At 40.4% G+C, this 22,237-nt stretch overlaps 1 protein-coding gene across 4 annotated transcripts in view; it reads left to right on the top strand.

The window, feature by feature from the left end:
- Positions 1-4,589: 4,589 nt before the first annotated feature.
- The window catches only part of LOC108712840 (NT-3 growth factor receptor), a 399,826-nt gene continuing 382,178 nt past the window's right edge, over positions 4,590-22,237 (top strand). For all 4 annotated transcript variants that reach the window (XM_041588223.1, XM_041588224.1, XM_041588222.1 and 1 more), the window contains exon 1: positions 4,590-5,210. In XM_041588223.1, the coding sequence (XP_041444157.1) occupies positions 4,939-5,210 (272 nt within the window). In that variant the 5' untranslated portion in view covers positions 4,590-4,938. The remainder of the gene's footprint in view (positions 5,211-22,237) is intronic.

Here is a 22,237-nt window from a genome sequence, read left to right as displayed (position 1 = left end):
ATCTATTATATATATTTGTTCTGTATTCACATCAATCATATAGCTGGCTAGTTTCCATTGGCATCCTTGAGGAGTGTCTAAGCTAATTTATATATACAGTACTGCCTTTAGGGCCACCATTAGAAGGCACAGAGAGGACCCCTGAGGAAACGAAAGGTGTGAGGCTTCATTGAAAAGGAGAGGTTTTGGGCAGATCTGTGTTGGGGTTGGGAGAATTAGGGGCATGGAAAAGTGATTAGACTGTGCCTTACAGGAACAATGGCTGCTTAAAATAGCTTGTAACATTTGAAGAATGTAAACCAGCAATAACACTTTTTAATTACATAAAATCTGTCCTGTGGAACAGAATAGTCCTGTGCCCCTTAGTGTTACATTATCAGTGGCCTGACTACTTGGGGTGTGGAGGGGATTGCACACCTTGCACGTCAATTGCTAGTTACGTCACTGCCCATTATACAGAACTAGGCAAAGAAAAGGAGCACAAAACCTCGGATGGTACAGTATGTGAGTGGGAAATTATGAAAATGTTAAATGAATAGCACAGATGTACATGACAACCCCATTTGTTTCACTTCTATTTGCCCTTTAAAGGAACTTTCCCTCAAGTGGAATGTTATTTTATGTTTTGAATGTTGAAATTTGCTGCCCTTGAAATATACAGAGTTTGGGAAGAAAATGAAATTGCCAGCTTGTTCTGTAAATGTGAAAGATCTTGACGTAACTGCACTGAGTGTTGTGTAAGCTGGTGTGATGGTGAGCCATTTGATCTGCGGCGTAACTAGATATTAGTAGGCTCCAAAGCAAATTATTTTTCAAGCCCCCAAAATGTCCAGAGGTTGACCTGTTTTGCCAATATTTATTGAAATTGTATATTAATTAGGGCCTCTTGTGGCCCCTATAGCTCCTAGGCCTCCCTGCAGCCACAACATTTGCTTCCTCTGTAGTTAGCATTTGTTCTGAGATCATTTTTGCTCCATTGTACGTTTTTCCAACTCCTTTCTTTTTTTTTTTTTTTACTCCCCAGCTACAACTAGGATTATCCTATTATATACCCTTGTGTGGGAGCATTGTACATGGAGATCCTCTTGCATATGCCTGTTTGCCATTGTAGTATTAAAATAAAACATCATTTGAACTGTGTTTGGTTTTTTTTTTGTGTTTTGTTTTTTTTGCAGTTCCAAATGTACCCCTTGTAGTTGATCTCCCTATCTAGTTTATGTGTATGTGCATGCATGTAAAAATATATAGTCTTTGACCAATTCAGTTTATACTAAATATTCACATAGGGGATCGGTAAATATCTTGACTGGAACAGTCAAGTTTAATCTTGAGGACACAGGGACATTACAGGATTTACACCATCTTCTTTTAAACTTTGATGAGAGCCAATCAGGGGTGCTTCGACAATGAGGTGAGTTGAGGCTGTCGCCTCAGGCGGCAGCGCCCCAATAGGTACCAGGGGCAGCAAAAATGCCGCTCCTGGTACTTTAAGAGACAAATTTCCGGCTCTTCTAGCACAGAGAGCGCAGTTAGGGTCTTTGCGCTAGCGTACTGGCCCTCTCTGCTGCCCTCGTGGACCCCCCCTAGGCCCCCTCAGGCGCAAAAAGGTAATCGCACGGGGGAGGAGGGGGCGGCAGAAACCGCTGCTGCCTCAGGCAGCGGAGGGGCCAGGATCGCCCCTGAAGCTAATTAACCCCTTCATTGCTCTCTTGATAAATTACATATACTGTAAGTTCAAGCATTAGCACACAGGAACCCTAGAATCACCTTCAGTCTGGTTCTGTTGGTTCTGTTGTAGTTGTACCAATAGCAGCAACTGACTTGTCCTTACAACACAATAAGCAGGGGTGCTTCGCCATTGAGGCGAGTTGAGGCTGTCGCCTCAGGCGGCAGCGCCCAACTAGGTACCAGGGGCAGCAAAAATGCTGCTCCTGGTACTTTAAAAGCGAATTTCTGGGGGAGGGGGGGGCAACTGCTGCTGCCTCAGGCGGCGGAGGGGCCAGGATCGCCCCTGACAATAAGCATTCCATTTTAACTAATAAAATCTAGGCTAAACCTTGCGTGTGATTTACCAAAGCGGACACCAACTGCCATCCATATTGGTGCAGCTCAAGTTGCAGGGGACGCAATCACATGCTAATATTGGAATTCTCTTGGGAAATGCTCCATTTTGGGTAAAAAAAAATGATTTGTGGTCATTGAACACTGCTCTACATTGGGAAGTACTTTGCACTAAAAGATAATAAAAAATGAATGCAAAACGCTGATTGTTTGCTTTTGACTAAAGTGATTGTTGAAATGAAGCACACAAGTAAATCAGCCCCACAATGTTCTGGGCAAAGTCCATTTAAATGATTATGAGGGATTTTGTACTCTATTCAGATGCATTGAATCCAGAATTGGGGTTGGGTTTCAGCAAAATCCACTTTGGGCAGGATTGGAATTCGGCTTAAACTTGATTGATTTGGGTAGAACCAAAAATAGACCCCTAGAATATAGATTTTTACCTTATTATCCTTTTGGGGCCCTCCTTTTATGACGTTTCTGTACTGACCTCCCTCCCATGTCAAAAGCATATGAATCTGATAGGATGGTTGCTGGCAGGAGGAAGGGTTCTGGGAAGATACAGGTCCTTTCTGCTCCCCCATCACCACAGATCGCACAGAGGCCACAAGTTCTTCTGATGGGTAGTTATGGCTCTACTTACAGCCATGTTACCTTTTTAAAGCTCTTGACAGCTCTTGTTTACAAATGTTGCATTTTAATGAAAATTTGGATTTAGTTCAGTATCGAACACATTTTGGGTGAAGAATTTGGTAATGGTCAGACCCCAGAACTTTTGGATTATGGCAGCTAAATAAAAAAAAAGGAACAAAAGAGAAAGTAGAAGAGCTGATGATATAAAGAGCTACAGTGAGGTGGGTGTTATGTGACTATTACTGCATGTGCTGCTAATAATGTTTGCCACCCACCCTAATACTTTTCATAGACAATCTTCCCACTCAATCTGACACCCATGGGATATAACAGAGCAGTATATAACCTACACAAGGAATAATAAATACTATAACGATGTGATGTGTGTGTTGTGTGTTTCTGCAGAGCACAGCATATGTTCTGCAGAGAGAATTCCACAAGTGTGCAGAGAGTGGTAATGTATGCAAAGGGAATTTGATTCACACCCTCCCTTTGCATGATACTGCATAAAGAATTTGTTTTGGTGCCTGAGTAGTATGTGTGTGTGTATGATGAGTGTGTGTGTGTGTGTATAAGTGTGATGAGTGTGTGTGTATATTATGAGTGTGTTTATGAGTGTGATAAGTGTGTGTGTGAGTGTGTTTGATGAGTGTGTGTGTGTATGATGAGTGTGTTTATGTGTATGATGTCTGTGTGTATGATGAGTGTGTGTGTGTGTAAGTATGAGTGTGTGTGTGTGTTTATGAGTGTGTGTGTGTGTGTGCCACTCTCCTCCCTCACTAGTCCTGATCGCACTGATTTGATTCTCTGGCTCTCAGTAAACAGCTGAGACTCCCACCTTTTTTTTCCTCCTTCCCTTGGACAAGAGAGAGAGAGACATCAGTTCGTCTGTGGAATCCACAATCTCCATCTCTGAGAGTTCCTTGCACCTGTCTCTCCCCCCCCCCCCTGCAGCAGGTCCATCTCGTTTAATCACTGTCTGTCGTGTTGCGTTGGTGCGAGTGTGTCGGTGCGAGTGTGTGGGTGTTAGTGTGTGGGTGCGAGTGTGTCGGTGTTAGTGTGTGGGTGTTAGTGTGTGGGTGTGTATAGGGAAAGAATGATCACACTGTGTAAGGGGGACATGATACAGGGAAGCAGTGCTGAAGGGCAGGGGGAATGAAGCAGCGCTGGGATGTAGTGAGGGTGCTCTGCTTGCCAGAAATGCTTCATGCATCTTAATTCGCTCAGGACACTTTCTTGCAAAACGCAGCGGCTCCCCGACTGCCGCGTCTGTCCATTCCCCCCTCTTTCCTCTATCACCGTGATGATTCCTGAAATCTCTTGGCCATTTGATGCAGATGTGGATATTAATTATTTCAGAAGCAGAGCATCCTCCTCCTCCTCCTCCTCCTTCTCCATCCTCACTGCTCCCAAGCTCTGAGATCCAGCCTGGTGCTGCTCCTGGAGCCAAAGCACTTGGCGTTTTTTTTTTCTTTATCAGTGAGGGGCAAAGCTCTCACATGACTGAACTCCCCATGTGCCGTTCTAATCCATTGCTGTGTGAGGGGAGGGGGAGCCAGGACAGGTAGAGAGATATCCAGTAAGTGGGGATGCAGCTGAACTTTATTCTCTCCCTATGTGAGTGTGTGTGAGTGTGTGAGAGGGCTCTGCGGATTCAGTGCAGTATCTGCCTCCTCCTCACTCTGCTGCTACAAGACTGGCTGTGCCAGGGGAAGCCGGGCCTTTTTATTCCCATACACAAGGGCTAACTTGCTCATTTTGCATCAGATCAGCGTGCGAGCGCTACTGTTTCATCTCTGATCCCATCTGTGTATCCCCTTCCTTCTTTTTTCTTTCCCACCCCCATCTCTTTTTTTTTCTGTGTTTCCTTTTTTTTTTTTGCAGGTGTGGTGACAGTTTGAATTCTGCTCAGTAGGTGGGACTTGGTGACTTTAACACCCGGGTTTTTTTTTTTTTAATATTTATTTTTTCTTTTTTTTTCTGGTTTCCCTCATCTGGTGCCAAAGAAGTCTGGCAACATCTTCTGGGGGGAAAAAGGCAAATATTGTGGGATCCAGCGGCAGCAGCACATCAGGCAATGATGTATTTGTGTGGATTGGGACTGGGAGCACTTTCAGGATGAGTTTGGCTGCGGGAGGATTTTCCATCTGATTTGCTGATCCGGGGAAAGGCTCATCTTTGCTCCTCATCTTCACCCCCTTTTTCTATTCTGTCCCCCTATATTTTGGGGTTGGGAAGCAGATGCCTGACATGGATGTGTGGCTTCTCCCTGGCAAGTGCAGTTTCTGGAGGATTTTGCTATTGTGGAGCCTGTGGCTGGACTCATGGCTGGGGTCGGGGCTGGGGTCGGTGCTGGGGTGCCCGGCTAACTGTGTGTGCAACAGCAGCGAGATTAACTGCAGCAAGCCGGATGATGGCAATATCTTTCCCCTGTTGGAAGGGCAGGACTCTGGCACCAGCAATGGCAACTCCATCCTCAACATCACTGACATCTCCAGGAATATCACTTCAATGTAAGTCCCTTATCTCTCATCCCCTTAATAAAAGTGCAGCCAAGCTGTGAATCACAATGTCAGTATAGACTGCAACCTGTTTCCACATTAGTATAAATGTCATTTCTCCCTTATTCCTATACACAGAGCTTTGCTTCTTCTTAACAGGGATCGTTAACGCTTTGGGTGCACTAAGCACTGCATCATTCTGGGCGCCTCGGGCACCATGGGGTTAAGCGTGGGGTTCAGAGGGATCACAAAACCAATAATTGTGGGTGTTCTCTTTTACACATACAGCAGCTTAAAATAGCTCAGGCCAATCTTACTGCAGAGAGTCAAATGGGAAAAGGTGATCGTATTGGGCCCCCCGTCAAATAAAATCTCCCATGCGCCCTCCATAATCCTTGACCCAAACACAAGCATAGTAATGGCAATTTCCCAGTAATAGTAAAGGATTGCGTTGTGTCTGATGGTATACGTTTGCAGCGAATCCTCATGAAAGTTGGCTGCGATGTGGCGATCAGCGAGCGTTTTCCTGCGGTTAAACTCGAGGCACTGCAGCGGCCGAGCTCAATGGGTTACATGCAACAAGCTGCTGCGCGCTACAACTCTCTGCCTTTCACAAACCCAATGCAATTGGCCTGAACGCGTTGCAGGAGCATTGGCAGCAGATTTCCCTGTTGTATTTCCATTTTTAATGCAGCTGTCTCGGTGAGCACGGATTAATGGTGTCAAAGAGCAAAATGTATTGTCTGCTATCAAAATAGTACTGATTGTTATGTCGCTTTTTATTCTATTGCCAAGTTGCACCGGCAGCTGACTATCTATCTCTCTCTTATTCTCTCTCATAAATGAAAGAAAAGAGAAAAAGACCTGTCGGTGCTGCTACAATGCATCTAGCAGTGGATAGGGCTGTACATGCTGGCAATCTGAGTTAGCACTATAGTGTGTGTATGTGTGTGTGTATGTGTGTGTGTATGTGTATGTGTGTGTGTGTGTATAAATCCCACTTGGCAATGTGTAAGCTGGGAGTTGTAGATGCAGGGCTTTCTCAGTGCAAGATAAATCTTCAATTTATCAAATTCATCAATCACTAGCTCCAATTGTTTCCCCATTAAATATTATTCTGTCTGGGTAAGGGTTACTGATTATCCCCTTGTTTGTCTGCTTTTTTTTTTTTTTTTTGTTCTTTACACCATGAATGTGTGAAAAAGCCCTGGGTAGTTTTGCCTCCCCACCCTCCCAATTACACCCTCAGCCCTGTGTTTAGAGATTCTGCTCCATCCATCAAGATTGGATACACTACTACACGTATTCCTTAGGAGGAGGCTGAGCCCTGAAAATGAAGCTTTATTTTTTGAGCTAGCATGACAAAATCTTTACCATTATGCAGCACCTACACACACACACACACACATACACACACACTCATACATATTTATATAAACCATGGATGCTCCGAAGAGGGACACCTAATTCAGGAATGAGTAAACCAGAATCCCCTTGTTACTTTTGAACTACAGTTCCCATCATGTTGTGCTGGACAACAAATGCCAATGAATCAACTGTATCTAATCATTATTACATAGTGTAATATGTCCTTTGTACTATAGCTTTATTAACATTGTTTGCCCTAGGGGTAAGGTTGCCACCTTTTCTGGAAAAAAACACCGGCCTTCCTATATATTTATCTTTTTTGCCCTAATAATAACATTGGGATCAGCCATCATTTTTACTGACCAGGACGGTAAAATATCGGTCAGGTTGCAACCTTGATGCTGGGGGGCAAGTGTAGAAGGCTTTTCTGCTTCATACTAAAACCAGCCCTGGCAAGACTGAGATACCTTGTAAATATATCATAGTTTGAATAATACACAGAACTCCTATTTCACACCAATTCTGGAGCTCCAGCCTAATCTTCTCCATTATGAACACAGAAACAGAGCCAGGATATTGGTGTGGTAGGTGGCTATGTATTAAGTTAAAAACCATAGTACATAATCCATAGTCTTCATCTGCTGACTGATACAAACTTTTCCTACGAGTAAAGCAGGGGAATTTGTAGGCAGTGTCGGACTGGGACACCAGAGGCCCATCCAAAAACCTTAGACCAGGGGCCCATCATAAAACCTAAGACCAGGGGCCCACTCTCGGTACTTATATTCTTCATCTCCTCAATCAACCTCTATTCTCTTAGTTTGTTGTCTGTACATACTATAATCTATTATTCCATCTATTTGGCTTTTTTGTTCTCATAGAATAGGGAATAGCCATGAAATAGGCCAAATGTTTTGCAGCATGAGGAGCCACTGACACCTGGGCCCACCGGGAGTTTTCCTGGTATCCTGGTGGGCCAGTCCGACACTGTTTCTAGGAGTTGGGCCACAAGCAATGAGCTGTTATGAGAAGAGAGGATTATAGGACATCTGCTCCTATTCATTTAATTTCAGTTAAAGTTATTTAGCCATTGCTGTATAAATGTAGGTTACTGAAAGAAAATGGGTGCCATTCCTTTAATGGAATCCTGCCTACTAGATCTTACGTAACAGCTGGAGATACCGTATAACACATCAGGAGTATGTTAAATGGTATTCTCACTGAATAAGAATTGTGTGTGTATCCTTCTGTTGTAGGGGGATATCAGCCACTAGATGGGCTCTGCTGGTGCACCAGATTCATACTGCTTCCTTCATACCATTTAAGGGCATAGGCTTTGTGATAGAAAGTAGAAAAGTGCAAGTGAACCATTATTCTTCATTTCTGCTCTTTAGCCATTATAGCCTACCAACATGTACCACTGCTACATTAGTAACAGAAATTAACTGCAACAATATACTTACATTAAATTGTATCACTTTGTGTCACTGGATGCAACCAGCTTGTTATTTTGTGCATTTCTGTACAGGTGCTGGGCTATAGCCTACAATACGAGCACCAAAAGGAATCTCTTCTCTTTCACTGGTGGTTAATTAGCGTTTAATTTTAAAATTAGAATTTAACTTTTCATTATTGGATGATAATCCATTGGCATATAACATTCCCCAACATGTATGCAATGCTTTACTCATTAGTCCCTAAATGAATCCTGCCTGCAGCCAGACTCATATGTCATTTCCCATGCTGGATTTGGACATTGATGACATTTTTTTTTCTTCTTGCCTAGAGAATATGCTGCCTGTATAATGCTTGGGGGAGATCTATGGATCCAGCGTATAAAGTCTTCACTGAATCAGAATTATTTTGCCTTATGCAGGCACTCATTTGCTTTATAAAGGGAGGAATCACAAAGGATCACTCTCATTGGATGTGTAACTTATACACAAACACACACATCTCCCACCCCAAAAGGCACAGCCCCCCATCCCCCAAACACATAGTTTTAGGCTTAAGGGTCATGGGGTCAGGGGCATAGACAAAGAAAGCAGTCTGTGTAATGGGATGGGGAAGAATGCTTTAAATTAACAAGACATTTATACAATTACATTGAAAACTGCTTAAAAAAAAAAAGAATGATGCACTTGGTTATTAACCAGATACCAAATGCTATAATATAGGGTGGACATGAAGGATCCCTCTGTCATTATCTCGGTAATAACCAAAATTAAATTCCAGATATTTTTACTGTAGTGGCAAATGTGGTTTTTTTTTTTAAAAAAAATCTATTAAAACATCTCAAAAGCTAATAATTGTAATTATTATTTAAAGCACCAGCATAGCTGCCAGCAGAAAATGAGAAACTCAATCATGCCACAGGCACTGGCAAACTGGGACAAGTTGTACTGCAATTCAGTGGAATTCTAGGCTTGGTTACAATTTACTGTCACCTCTAAGGCGATAAGAGGTTCAGGGGAATATAGAAAAGTGTTAGATGTGGTCAACAGGGTCCAGTAATTAGGAGGTTTTGCCCATTGTGTTTTTTTTAAACACTAAAAATACAGCATCAAAACATCAGAAATGGACAGATAGTACTAATGCCTATGGGAATAAATACCAGTACCTGTATGAGGGATTTTTATAACATTCTCACTAAAAAATGCACCAACATATTAAGCAGCGCTGTTCAATAAATGGGTGCATGCATCGAACATACATATTAAGAAACAACCAATTACCAGTACAAGAGGTAAAAATGGCCCTGTCCAAAAGAGCTTACAATCTAAAACTGAAACTCATCTAAAAATGTCTGTTTGCGCAAGTCTCATAGGTATTATTTATGGGTGGGGGCCTTGGCATCTGCATCTCCTATGAAATGCTGCTACCATAGAATTATTATTGTAGTATTATACTTAAAAGAGTAGTTCACCTTACAATTAACTTTTAGTGTGATGCAGACAGAAGTATTGTAAGACATTAATGATTACATCTATTTGTTGTTTATTTCAGGAAATGTTAAATGCTGTCTGGTTGCTTGGACTTAACAGGTCTAGTAGATAGGCAGCAGTTTGGAAATCAAAACAGAAGATCAATAGGGGAGGGCCTGAAAATAAACGTAAGCAATTAAAAACAGTAATGATAATAAAACAGAGGCTTCTTCTTCATCTGTTTTTCGATTGCTGTGGTCAGCGACCCCTGACACCCAGATGGTATTTTTCTTGGTAAGTTGCACATAGGCAGAATAGGAGTAGTAATCATTCAAATCATGGAAAATAAATAAAGAAGACAAGTTGAAAAGTTGCTGAGAATAGGGCTATCTAATGCATGCTAAAAGTTAATATGACGATCATTATTCCCTTTAATGCTTGTGGTGTTTTTAATGGTGCAATGACACTAAGCAGTTCTTTCCACCTTCAAATATTAAAATGAATGTTAATATGTTGCTTTAAAACATATTTTAAATATGCTGTAGAGGAAGTTGTAGCTCTTTAGCTATATGGACACTTCTTTGCTGTCCAAGGGGCAGACAGCTATAAAAGGTGAAGTAAAGGTGACTAATGGTTCACATGGCAAGTCATTTCCAGCTAATTTATTGACCAACATACAGTAGGTGCTTGGAGGAACACCAGGGCCAGAAAAGGGTGCCTAGGTTTCAGTGACAGGGGGTGCCAGGCACGTACCTCTTCTGCTGTCTACCCCTGTTCCAGGCCATGTCCCCTCACCAACCAATGTGTGCTGCCAGGTCATCGCATGCTCCCATCTTGCATGGCATGCTTGTCTGCATTTTGCGTCCGGCCAATCGCATGCACATGTGTGCACAAGTGGGGGCTGAGAGCTGGCTGGCTGGGTTGCCAAGGGTGCCCGAACAGCTTGGCCCAATTTCAGCATAAAAGCCCTTTATTCTAGATCAGGGGTCCCCAACCTTTTTTTACCTGTGAGCCACATTCAAATGTAAAAGAAAGTTGGAGAGAAACATAAACATGAAAAAAGGTTCATGGGGTGCCAAATATGGGCTATAATTGACTATTGGTAGCCCCTATTTGCACTGGCAGCCTACAAGAGGCTCTGTTTGGCAGTTTGCATGGTTTTTATGCAACTAAAGCTTTCCTTTAAACCAGGAATTGAAAAATAAGTACCTGCTTTAAGGCCACTGGGAGCAACATCCAAGGGGTTGGAGAGCAGCATGTTGCTCATGAGTCACTGGTTGGGACATACACCAGCACCTTATGCAGAGAAGTGGTGCCTAAACTACAAATTCTGCCTCTTGGTAACCTTAGGGGTTTCCCCTGGGCAGAAGTGCATGATTACTGGGGTGTGGAGGAACGCATTCAGGCAGCACTGAAACATTTTACAAATATATATTGAAAAGTTGCTTAGAATTATGTTTTCTTTTATAAAACAAATTTTGTTTCCAAGTTCACTTCGCCTTTAAGCATTGATCAATGGCATGCGTATGGGCAGCTTATGTGTTTTGCATCATTGGGGATACAGTCTGCTCAAATAAGCCAAAAATTGTACCAACCAGTGAGACTATAACACAAGCCTTCTCCAGTTCTGTTCTTGGCATGTTGAGGGGTATGTGGGAATGTAATTAGGGGTATTGTTTACCCATGCCTAGCAACCCATAGCAACTGGATCAGATACTTATTATTATTCATATGACAGTAAAATAGTTAATGCTAATTCAATGCTATGTGTCTCAAAGCCTTCACTAGAGTATCTTCTGGTTGAAGCTATAAGATATTTCCTCATTCAAATCAATGGGAAGCAACAGAGGTGGTTTTGGGCACTGGCTGAGAAATGTTTGGATGTGCCATAAGCCCTAAGACATGGTGCTCCCCATTATGGAAAGACTTCTGAATTGGAAAACACATTTTGGATGAACTGGCTGTAGAGCATTGATTTATTAAATATCAGAGGAGGAATCCTGCAGGTTTTGTGGAAGTTTCCTTAGACAATTGAATTAAATTCAATTGCAGGCTATAAGCAATGGTAATTCTTTTAAGAAGAGGGTTATCAATACTCAAAAACTCTTGTCGGTTTGTCACACTGAATAAAGAATATGAGAGACTGCACAGAACTTTTGTGGCCCTATAATATTTGCCATTGAAGCGATGCAAAAAAATGTAGGTGCATAAAAGTGATATTTATGGAGCTGATTATCTAGCTGATTTTGTTAAAGCTAGGTTAGATTCTCACATAATCATACAGGCATGCAAAACAATCCACATATGATCGTATAGCTTAGTTGGAGATATTTTAGACAAAATTGTGGAGATGTTAAAGAATATTAATTGGGTCCAGGGTTATGCGTTTGGAAAGATTAGCTTTTTTCATGGTAGGCAGGCAGAATTATATGCAGAATAGAATCAGGGAACAAAAAATGCTGTAAAACCTCTGTATACTGGCCAACCTGACAGGGTTTCCAAGCACACTGTCCCACAGGTCTAAAATAAATGTCCCCTCAGCGAAGGGCAGATGTGTTGCAGAAAATGATTTTGTTAGGTATGACGTTTACTGTCCTGTCATGGGGATATTTTGATGTTCTGGCTTGTTTAAGGCCCTCCAGGTCTGGATATTGACACCTGACCCTAAATGGATTTCCACTGTGACTTTTCTGATATGTTGTACCTGCAGCAATTACATGGTAATTATAGGGCAGCCATGATTTATGGCAACTCTAGGCAAATGATGCTTTTTCTTCCTTTACAATTCGCTACATGTACCTGTAACGCCTTTAAATGGCATAAAGGTGTGTCCATTGGCTAAGCAGTTGGGCTTTTATCATCGTGTTAAGTGTACAACTAATATTGTTTTCTAGCTCTCTGTTATGTTAATGGAACTCTGCTTTCTTTATGGAATATCCAGCCCCACCAACAGGCATGACACACAAGGTAGCCCGAAACACAGAGAAAGAAAGCTGAAGGTTTATGGAAAGACAAAACAAGCTACAGAAGCCAAGGATGTTTGTATTTCAGGAAACCAGTACTTCATTTAGATGCGTCGGTTTTACTTTAAATCTCCAATCTGAGGGTGACTGCATTATGGCACAGATTTTCTTGAAAGCAGCCGGGATGAATTTGTAAATAATGATGATAAATAGCATCCGAAATATCAGACAGGACCCAAGGCTAAATATAGACAAAACTATTGAGCGCTTTGTAATTACTATTGAAAGTCCATAATTTACATCTTTGTGCAGCCAAATAACGTACTGAAGAGGCTATTGCTGCTTGTTTATGGCAGAGGATAATCTGCCTGCTCTGTGAAGCACTATAGTAGGGTTTTGTATGAAATTAACTTAACGAAATACTATAAAGGCTGATCCAGATCAGATTATCATAATTGCCTTTGAAAGCTGAGAAATACAGAACTTTTAGTGCACCAGAACAAAGGGTGAATTGCTGCTATTTTAATGTCCTGGGACCTGTGTTACTAAAGACCAAATATTAATGGATGACAGCCAAGCCTGTAGGAGCTTTCACCAGATTCCTTTTCTTTCCACTGGATGCAATCTTCTAAAACAGAGATCAGCATTATACTTTGATGCTAATTTCACAACTGTGGGCTTTGTTTTCTGTTAGCGTTCTTTATGGTTAACGAGATAATCCTTCCCAACCTTCTGAACCACTTCTGCTGACCCTTTTCTGTTTTGTTCTTTTATAGTATAGACCCTTCTCTGTTATTACCTGGTGAGGCTTAAAGGTGTCTTGTTAAAGTTCAAGTTGCTCATATAAGATTGATATCAACAGCAGGAACACAGTTGCCAAGTCTCTGGACTGTAAGACAAATGCACAAAATGCCAACCAGCTGTTTGGTAATTGTATCACAGATTGGGACATTGATTACAGCAGGTTATACAGTACAGTTATGGGATACGTTATTCAGAGTGCTCTGGACCTGATGTTAACGGATTTTTCCGTAATTTGGCTCTTCATACCTTAGGTCTACTAGAAAATCATGGAAATATTAATTATATCTTTGGATCAATCACACGGTACTGTTTATTATTACAGAGAAAAAGGAAATCATTTTTAAAAATCTGGATTATTTGGATAAAATGATCTATGGGAGATAGCCTTTCTGTAATGCAGAGCTTTCTTCCATATCTGCACTGAAGAATGTCTAATCTCCCCCTCCCCATCACTCATTATCTTTTCATTGCCTTCTTAACATTTTTTCTTTTTTGTGGTTATTTATTGCTCTGTTTCAGACCTGCAGCTCCCATTTACTTTCAGTATAACTTGGAGGACTGTTTTTGGCATTTCAGTGCAGTGACAGCCACAGGTTGTAGGTCTTTGATTTATCATTTCCCTGTAGTAGTAATGTGCATCATATATTATACCAGACACAGCATATCAATAAGCAGTGAGGGCTTTGCAGTGGTAAATATTGTGCACTGCTGTAGCATAGCAAGGTGAAAAAGATCCACATTGGGCCTCATTGGCATAGAGTAGATTCAGTAAAGGGTAGACAAACTGTCTGAAATAAAAATACAATGAAGCAAGCAATTGGACTTGCTGCTCCAATGTCTGTCCATATATCTGTTCTAGCACTCCAATGCCTTAAAAAAAGTTAGTTGTCAAATAAACCTAAAAAAATGAAAGTTTTCATGCTTCAATGGGAAATTGTATAAAGGATACTTGGCTATATATATTAAAGGGATACTGTCATGGGAAAAAACATTTTTTTTTCAAAATGAATCGGTTAATAGTGTTGCTCCAGCAGAATTTTGCGCTGAAATTCATTTCTCAAAAGAGCAAACAGATATTTTTATATAAAATTTTGAAATCTGACATGGGGCTAGACATATTGTCAATTTCCCAACTGCCCCAAGTCATGTGACTTGTGCTCTGATACACTTCAAACACTATTTACTGCTGTACTGCAAGTTGGAGTGATATCACCCCCTTCCTCCCCCCCCCCAGCAGCCAAACAACAGAACAATGGGAAGGTAACCAGATAACAGCTCCCTAACACAAGATAACAGTTGCCTGGTAGATCTAAGAACAACACTCATTAGTAAAAACCCATGTCTCACTGAGACACATTCAGTTACATTGAGAAGGAAGAACAGCAGCCTACCAGAAAGCATTTCTCTCCTAAAGTGCAGGCACAAGTCACATGACCAGGGGCAGCTGGGAAATTGACAAAATGTCTAGCCCCATGTCAGATTTCAAAATTGTATATAAAAAAATCTGTTTGCTCTTTTGAGAAATGGATTTCAGTGCAGAATTCTGCTGGAGTTGCACTATTAACTGATGCGTTTTGAAAAAAACATGTTTTCCGATGACAGTATCCCTTTAACAATTATTTAAAATTTGCAGAGCCTTTGGAAAACACAAGATTGGTTCCAAATCGCTGTGTTTTGCATGATTAAAGTTTTTTGTTTGTTTGTTGGTTTAGCAGATTGATATCTTCGTTAGTCATTAACAAAATAATTTAAAGGGGAATATCACCCAGAGAGTAACTTCAATGTATGCATGTTATGGAAATAATATTGCAAGACAAATTGCTGTTGATCCTTTTTTTTATGCTTTAACTAAAGGTGGCCATACACGGGCCGATAAAAGCTGCCGACAGACCGAGTCGGCAGCTTATTGGCCCGTGTATGGGGCCCTCCGACGGGCTTCCCCGATTGAGATTCAGCCAGATGTTGATCGGACGGGACTAAAAATCCCGTCGGATCATGGCTGCATCTGTTCGTTGATGCGGTCCCGCAATCCGACCGCCCGTTAGCCATTGTTAGGATCCAATCGTTGGGCACTAGGGCCCACGATCGGATCAGTCCGATATTGCCCACCTCAAGGTGACATTGCCAAACAAACGGATCTCTCCTTGTATGGCCACCTTAAGTTACTATAGCATTCATTTATACAATCTAGGATGCAGATTGCTATAGTTTTTTTAACCATAATTCCAGCATCATTCCAGCCACACTATGGGTTCCATCCACCCCAATTGTGCCTGATGCAGCAAAACGAAATTTTGCTTGCATTATGACACAAATCGTGTACACCTGCTGTTTTTGCTGTGTGGGTTTCATCACTTAAGCTGGCCATAGATGCAAAGATTTGATTGTACGAATCTCAGTTTCATATGATTTTCGGGCTGCTTGTGGCACTCAGTGTCCCGACATTTTTCATGCCATGGTGATCGGTCGTTCAGACAATCGGACAGGTTAGATAATATCTCTGCATGTATTGCCGATCTGACGACATTAGTGGGAGACGGTCACCAGCTTCTGTCGGACATAACTTTGATACGATTGCTGTCAGGGGCAGAACATCATCTGATCTGTTCTTTAAAGGAGAATTCAACCTGTAACTAAAAAAAACCCGACCCCCTACCCTACGTAGACCCACCTCCCTCCTCCCCCCCAGCCTAACTGCCCCCCCCCCCGGGGAAATTCTCGCAGTAACCAATCAGTGACTTGAGGGGGGGCCACATGGGTCATAACTGTTTGATTTTGAATCTGAGCTGAATGCTAAGGATCAATTGCATGTCGTTGTTGATATGTCCCATGTGGCCCCCCTTAAAGTTGCTGACTAACTCAGAGTTAGAGAGCTGCAAAGCAGGAAGTAGTGTTCTGGCTATTATGTTAGACATCCAGTCACTCCAACCTTTATACATGAAATTTTGGGTAGCTAACTATATAAGAAACATTTTTTTATTTTTGCAAAGGCTATCTATTTATCCAGTTTTTTACACTGAACTGTTCCTTTAAATTATAAATGAAAATAAGGATTTCGCTAGAGAATGAATCTCTTGCCTTGTTGCTGAAACTAAGAAACAAGTAGACCAACTGCAAATTGTCTCCAAATATTAACCAACACCTAGGGGCAGATGCATCAAGGGTCGAATATTGAGGGTTAATTAACCCTCGATATTCGACTGGGAATGAAAATCCTTCAACTTCGAATATCGAAGTCGAAGGATTTTGCGCAAATACTTCAATCGAAGGAATAATCGATTAAATCCTTTGAATCGAACAATTCGAAGGATTATCCTTCGACCAAAAAAACATAGCCAAGCCTATGGGGACCTTCCCCATAGGCTAACATTGGGTTCGGTAGCTTTTAGGTGGCGAACTAGGGGGTCGAAGTTTTTTCTTAAAGAGACAGTACTTTGACTATCGAATGGTCGAATAGTCGAACGATTTTTAGTTCGAATCCTTCGATTTGAAGTCGAAGTCGAAGGTCGAAGTAGCCCATTCCATGGTCGAAGTAGCCAAAGAAACACTTCGTAATTCGAAGTTTTTTTTCTTCTATTCCTTCACTCGAAGTTAATGAATTGGCCCCTTACAGTATGAAATGTTAAATTTTAATGTGAACTGTCCTTTTAAATTATCCAAATGAAGGTATACTTGGTGAAAGCAAATGTATACAAATGTATACAAATGTATACAAATTCTTGGGGTGTACTGCCTAAATTAAAAAAAGAATTGAGAAACTTGGTAATGGAGATACGTATACAAGTTGTAAAGTTGTTATTATAATATATATGGCTTGAGTTTGTAATGCTGAATTGTTCACACAAATACGTGAATGATGGGTTCTATAATTAGAGTGAGTAAATCAGGTCAGTAAGCACATGCGAGGGAAAGAAACAATTTGTTGCTGATCAATCCTTACTCCACTAATTAAACCAAAGAGTGTTAGAATTACAGTGGGATGCCAGCCAAAGAAAGACCAAATGAGAAAGTGTCCTTCCTTCTCTAATCTCTCATTTTGTTAATAGGATCAGTATTTTGGGGTAGAAGCAGTAGGTCATGTGGTAGGTCAACATAAACAGATGCGATTAACATTAGCGTAACAAGTGTAAAATGATGCATTGATCATTCAGCCTTTGGCCAATGGCATTAATTTTGCAGATGTTAGATACGTTGGTCCGGAGAATAATTTGGCCAATACACAAAAGCATGAAGCAGTCGTATATTTACAATATTCCTTTCAAGGAACCATGATCATAAGAGCCTTTAGACTTGAACATTATGCAGTTCAGTGCATCTAAAGTCTACTCGCCAGGCACCCAAGGTAGAAATAGTGCATGCGATGATTTTTGTTGTTGTTGTTCTATATATTTTTTTTCATTCACCCCTACCTACAGATAACATAAACCACCATAGATCATCAATGAAACTTAAAGCCAATCTGTAGACTTTGTGTGAACAGACAATTCAATGAAATGCAATGAGAGTGGAATAACTAATCGGATGGAGACTGGAGTGGAATAATTTACTGATACTTTAGTCCAATATATATATATATATATATATATATATATATATATATATATATATATATATATATATATATATATATATATATATATATATATATATATATATATATATATATATATATATATGCCAAATATTGAAATTTCTTGACAAAGAGCAGATAGACCTCAGCAAAATATTAGTGTAATTTATCAGGTGATAAAATGGCCAGCAATTCAGACTGCAGAGACTGCAGCAGCTGTGATTGCTGAAAAAGCACCTTCTTGCATCCCCTAGTGTTCTTGCACTTCTTCCCTCACTCATGATAAGTTACCCCTATTATTTAAGAAGGCATTGGCATTCTGATTTCTTATGGGTGGTCCTTTAATAACACTGGACACATTTGCATCTGGGCAGTAGCCCATAGCAACCAATCCCTGCTGTCATTCTCCCTGCAGCTCACATAAAAGAAACATCACTGATTGGTTGCTATAGGTTAATACCCAGTATTGATTAGTAAGACCCATTATTAGTGGCATAACTAGTGGGCACCACCATCCCCCACAAAAAAATCTTTTGATAGGGGCCCTATCCAATGCCCCCCCCCCCAAATTGAGTATCCCACCCACCTGCATTCCCCTTCCCCACCCACAAGTAGAAAACAACATTATACAAAAACACTTTTATGTTGTACTATGTGCTTGCTACACCCATTTTCCTTGGTTACAGTGAAGAGCAATTACTAGGTTATGTGCAAGGGGAGTAATAAAACTTCTTAATCAGTATGCATAGGTTATTGGCCCTTTCTTCTAAAAGGAAACACTCTGAAGTGAGGGAGGTAGAAATCCACCTATATATTAATATTCCAGCTTGATTGCTATCAGCTCAGTATATTAGTTTAGTATGTTAAATCATGTTGCGTCTTTGCTCACTGGGCCCCTCAGCTATGCAACATCAAAGTCTTGATTATGGAAGCTCTTTTGCAACAGAAAGAGAGAGTAAATAGCAAATATTAATAAACATATTCATATTCTTGTCATTCCTCTTGTTTGGTAAATAGTTACTCTGAAAAATAAGAATTTTATGTATTTTTGTAATTTTTGTCTACCCATGTACATTAAAGGGATACTGTCATGAGAATTTTTTTTTTTTTTCAAAATGAATCAGTTAATAGTGCTGCTCCAGCAGAATTCTGCACTGAAATCCATTTCTCAAAAGAGCAAACAGAGCAAACAATTTTGAAATCTGACATGGGGCTAGACATATTGTCAATTTCCCAGCTGCCCCAAGTCATGTGACTTGTGCTCTGAAAAACTTCAATCACTCTTTACTGCTGTACTGCAAGTTGGAGTGATATAACCCCCCCTCCCTTTTCCCCCCCAGCAGCCAAACAAAAGAACAATGGGAAGGTAACCAGATAGCAGCTCCCTAACACAAGATAACAGCTGCCTGGTAGATCTAAGAACAACACTCAATAGTAAAAACCCATGTCTCACTGAGACACATTCAGTTATATTGAGAAGGAAAAACAGCAGCCTGCCAGAAAGCATTTCTCTCCTAAAGTGCAGGCACAAGTCACATGACCAGGGGCAGCTGGGAAATTGACAAAATGTCTAGCCCCATGTCAGATTTCAAAATTGAATATAAAAAAATCTGTTTGCTCTTTTGAGAAATGGATTTTAGTGCAGAATTCTGCTGGAGTAGCACTATTAACTGACGCGTTTTGAAAAAAAAACATGTTTTCCGATGACAGGATCCCTTTAAATATACAGGAACTGTACAGCTTAATTCCAAAATTGGGATTGACTGTAAGAAAAGGGACATTTGTCAGCACAATAAGACTGCTGTAGCCAAATATTTACATACGTACAAATGTCATCTCATGGTAATCATTTGCTGTTGTTTAAATACCGTACTGAATTCTTGCCGTTGCTTACTGCTAATGCCAAAGGATATTTAGAATGTAACTTCAACTAATAAACACAACACAGTCGTATTGTAAACCACAGGCCCTCTCAATACTACCAGGAATTTATACAGCTATATTTGTACACTTATTCCGATTGCAGATTTATGACTGAACATGTCCTCACATTTCCATATAATTAATGACCATGTTGTGGTTTAGCTTTCTCCACCACTGGACGGTTTTCAAAGCCAAAACAAGTATGAATTGTTGTTTGTTTTCCAAGCTGGAATATTTGTCAGTAAAGACTTCATTCAGGAACTCGGAAACAGAACGGAAGACCTGCATTTTCCAAGCAAACGTAATTTGAATTTTTTTGTCATAACCCCTGCAAAAGATAATGCATGATTACATTCAGTCATTCCTCCCCCCCCCCCCCAGTCCAGCTTGTGGATATCCATTTTGACAGAAGGATAAGGCTAGCGTGCCTTGAATAACAAATAAGTCCTGTTCACATGGCAGTTTAATGCTTTAAAACAGTAGGAAGTAAATGCCTCAGCCTTCTAGGATTAATGCTTATTCTTAAAATGTTTATTAAGTAGCTTTTAATTCCCCGGGCTGTCCATCAATAATGCTTTTGTTTTTCACTCCCTCTGTCCATTTCTTCGCAACTTAGTTACTTCTGACAGCAGTTCACCAAAGAGACATTAGGGAGAGTGCGGAGCACTCGAGGACTGGTCTCTACATCATGGAACTGAATGGGCTACCCCCTCCAAAGGGTGCATTGACAATGGTCTGATGTACTCATTAACTTCATGCTGTTTAGAATTAGAACTTCCAACCACCTTAGCTAAAGGCCCAGCTGTTTAAGGCTCATGCATCTTATGGTTTCCAAGTATATTTCCAGGACTAGTCTATCAGGCCCATCAATTGTTATTCGTTTTGTCTCACTAGTGGCCACAAGCCATTTCTATGAATTTTATATCAATACCATTTTAGGATGGTTTTCTTGTATAACGTCTTCTTACCCTGCTACATGTATAGAACAACAATTCCTGTGCTCTCTGAACCAAAGGAATGCAATAATTTTTTTCATGCTACTAGGGAAATGCTCATCCCATCATGGTCCTGATGTTAATTGCATTATGTCATTTAAATGTTGATAATAATATACTACATCTGTTCATGTACAACTTCTAGCATCCTCTATCAACTGTGGGTGGCAATGCAACAACAGCTGGAGAGCAATGCTGATTGATATAATTAAAATAATCTAATCATTCTTACGCAATATATGTCCTTGGTAATTGTATCCACCTTTTGTCCCTAACAGGCCCTGTTGATGCTGAGAGGACCCAGGGTTCTACTCTTCTGCTCTCGCCCTTATCCAGTTTGCACAGGATTGTTTGTTAATAAGGATAAAATATCCAACCCATTAGTTATCTGGTAATCTGTGCTGCGGGTGATCCCCTCTCCCTCTTGTTGGTGCCATGTACCCACTGTGAAATGTCTAGATTTACTCAGAACTAACTCAATGTGATCATTAAGTATTAGTATTTCAAAAAAAATAAAAAAAATTACATAATGTATGAAATATATGTTTTGGCTTTATATAGGTATAATATTTTGGACAATTCACGGATTTAACTTTAAGGTAAAATTTTCTTTGCAGTGAACTATAAGGCATGTTTAGATTGAATCCTTAAGACGCAGGTCATAGATGGCTTTATATATAGAATTTTGGACAAAAGAGAACTCCTTATGTTAATACAGGTATGGGACCTGTTATCCAGAATGTTTGGGACCTGGGGTTTTCCGGATAAAGGTTTTTTCCGTAATTTGGATCACCATACCTTAAGTGTACTAAAAACATCTAACCTTAAGTCTACTAAAAAACAACAATTGAACATTAAATAAACCCAACAGGATTGTTTTATCTCCAATAAGGATTAACTGTATCTTAGTTTGGATAAAGTACAAGGTACAATTGTTATTACAGAGAAGAAGGAAATCATTTTTAAAAGTTTGAATTATTTGGTTAACATGGAGTCTATAGAAGATGGCCTTCCTGTAATTTGGAGCTTTCTGGATAATGGCTTTCAGGATAATGGATCCTGTATAGGTGCAGAAAGAAGACAAAACATTTGCACTTTGCAAATGGCTCCCTTGTATTTTGCTGCACTTATGGTGTTTACTGCAATGCCCCTATTTCCTCTACTTTATTAAGTGGTAGCAGGTATTTCCCAGTCCTACCATTATTCCATGAGCTTCAGTGTTAAAGCTTAACAACATTTGGGGGATTCAAGTTGGTCCTACCATTTGTAAGTGGTTTCATACCCAATATTCAGCAAAACTATTGCCTTTTGCCTTGACATTTCTGAAAGGCAGGGAGTATAAAGTACCATTGTGTTCTATGCTGCACTTGTATCCAATCAGAGCAAGAAAAATCGATAATTTCATTTGCTGAAAAAATCCATATCAGATTGTGCAATCATAGTGGGAATCTATGTTATGAGCCCAAAATAAGCTTTAACGATGTATGACCCT

This window comes from Xenopus laevis, chromosome 3S, assembly GCF_017654675.1.
Source record: "Xenopus laevis strain J_2021 chromosome 3S, Xenopus_laevis_v10.1, whole genome shotgun sequence".
In the NCBI taxonomy this organism is placed as follows: Eukaryota; Metazoa; Chordata; class Amphibia; order Anura; family Pipidae; genus Xenopus; species Xenopus laevis.
The sequence above is the reverse complement of the archived record's forward strand: the minus strand, read 5'-3'. Positions and strand labels throughout refer to the sequence as shown.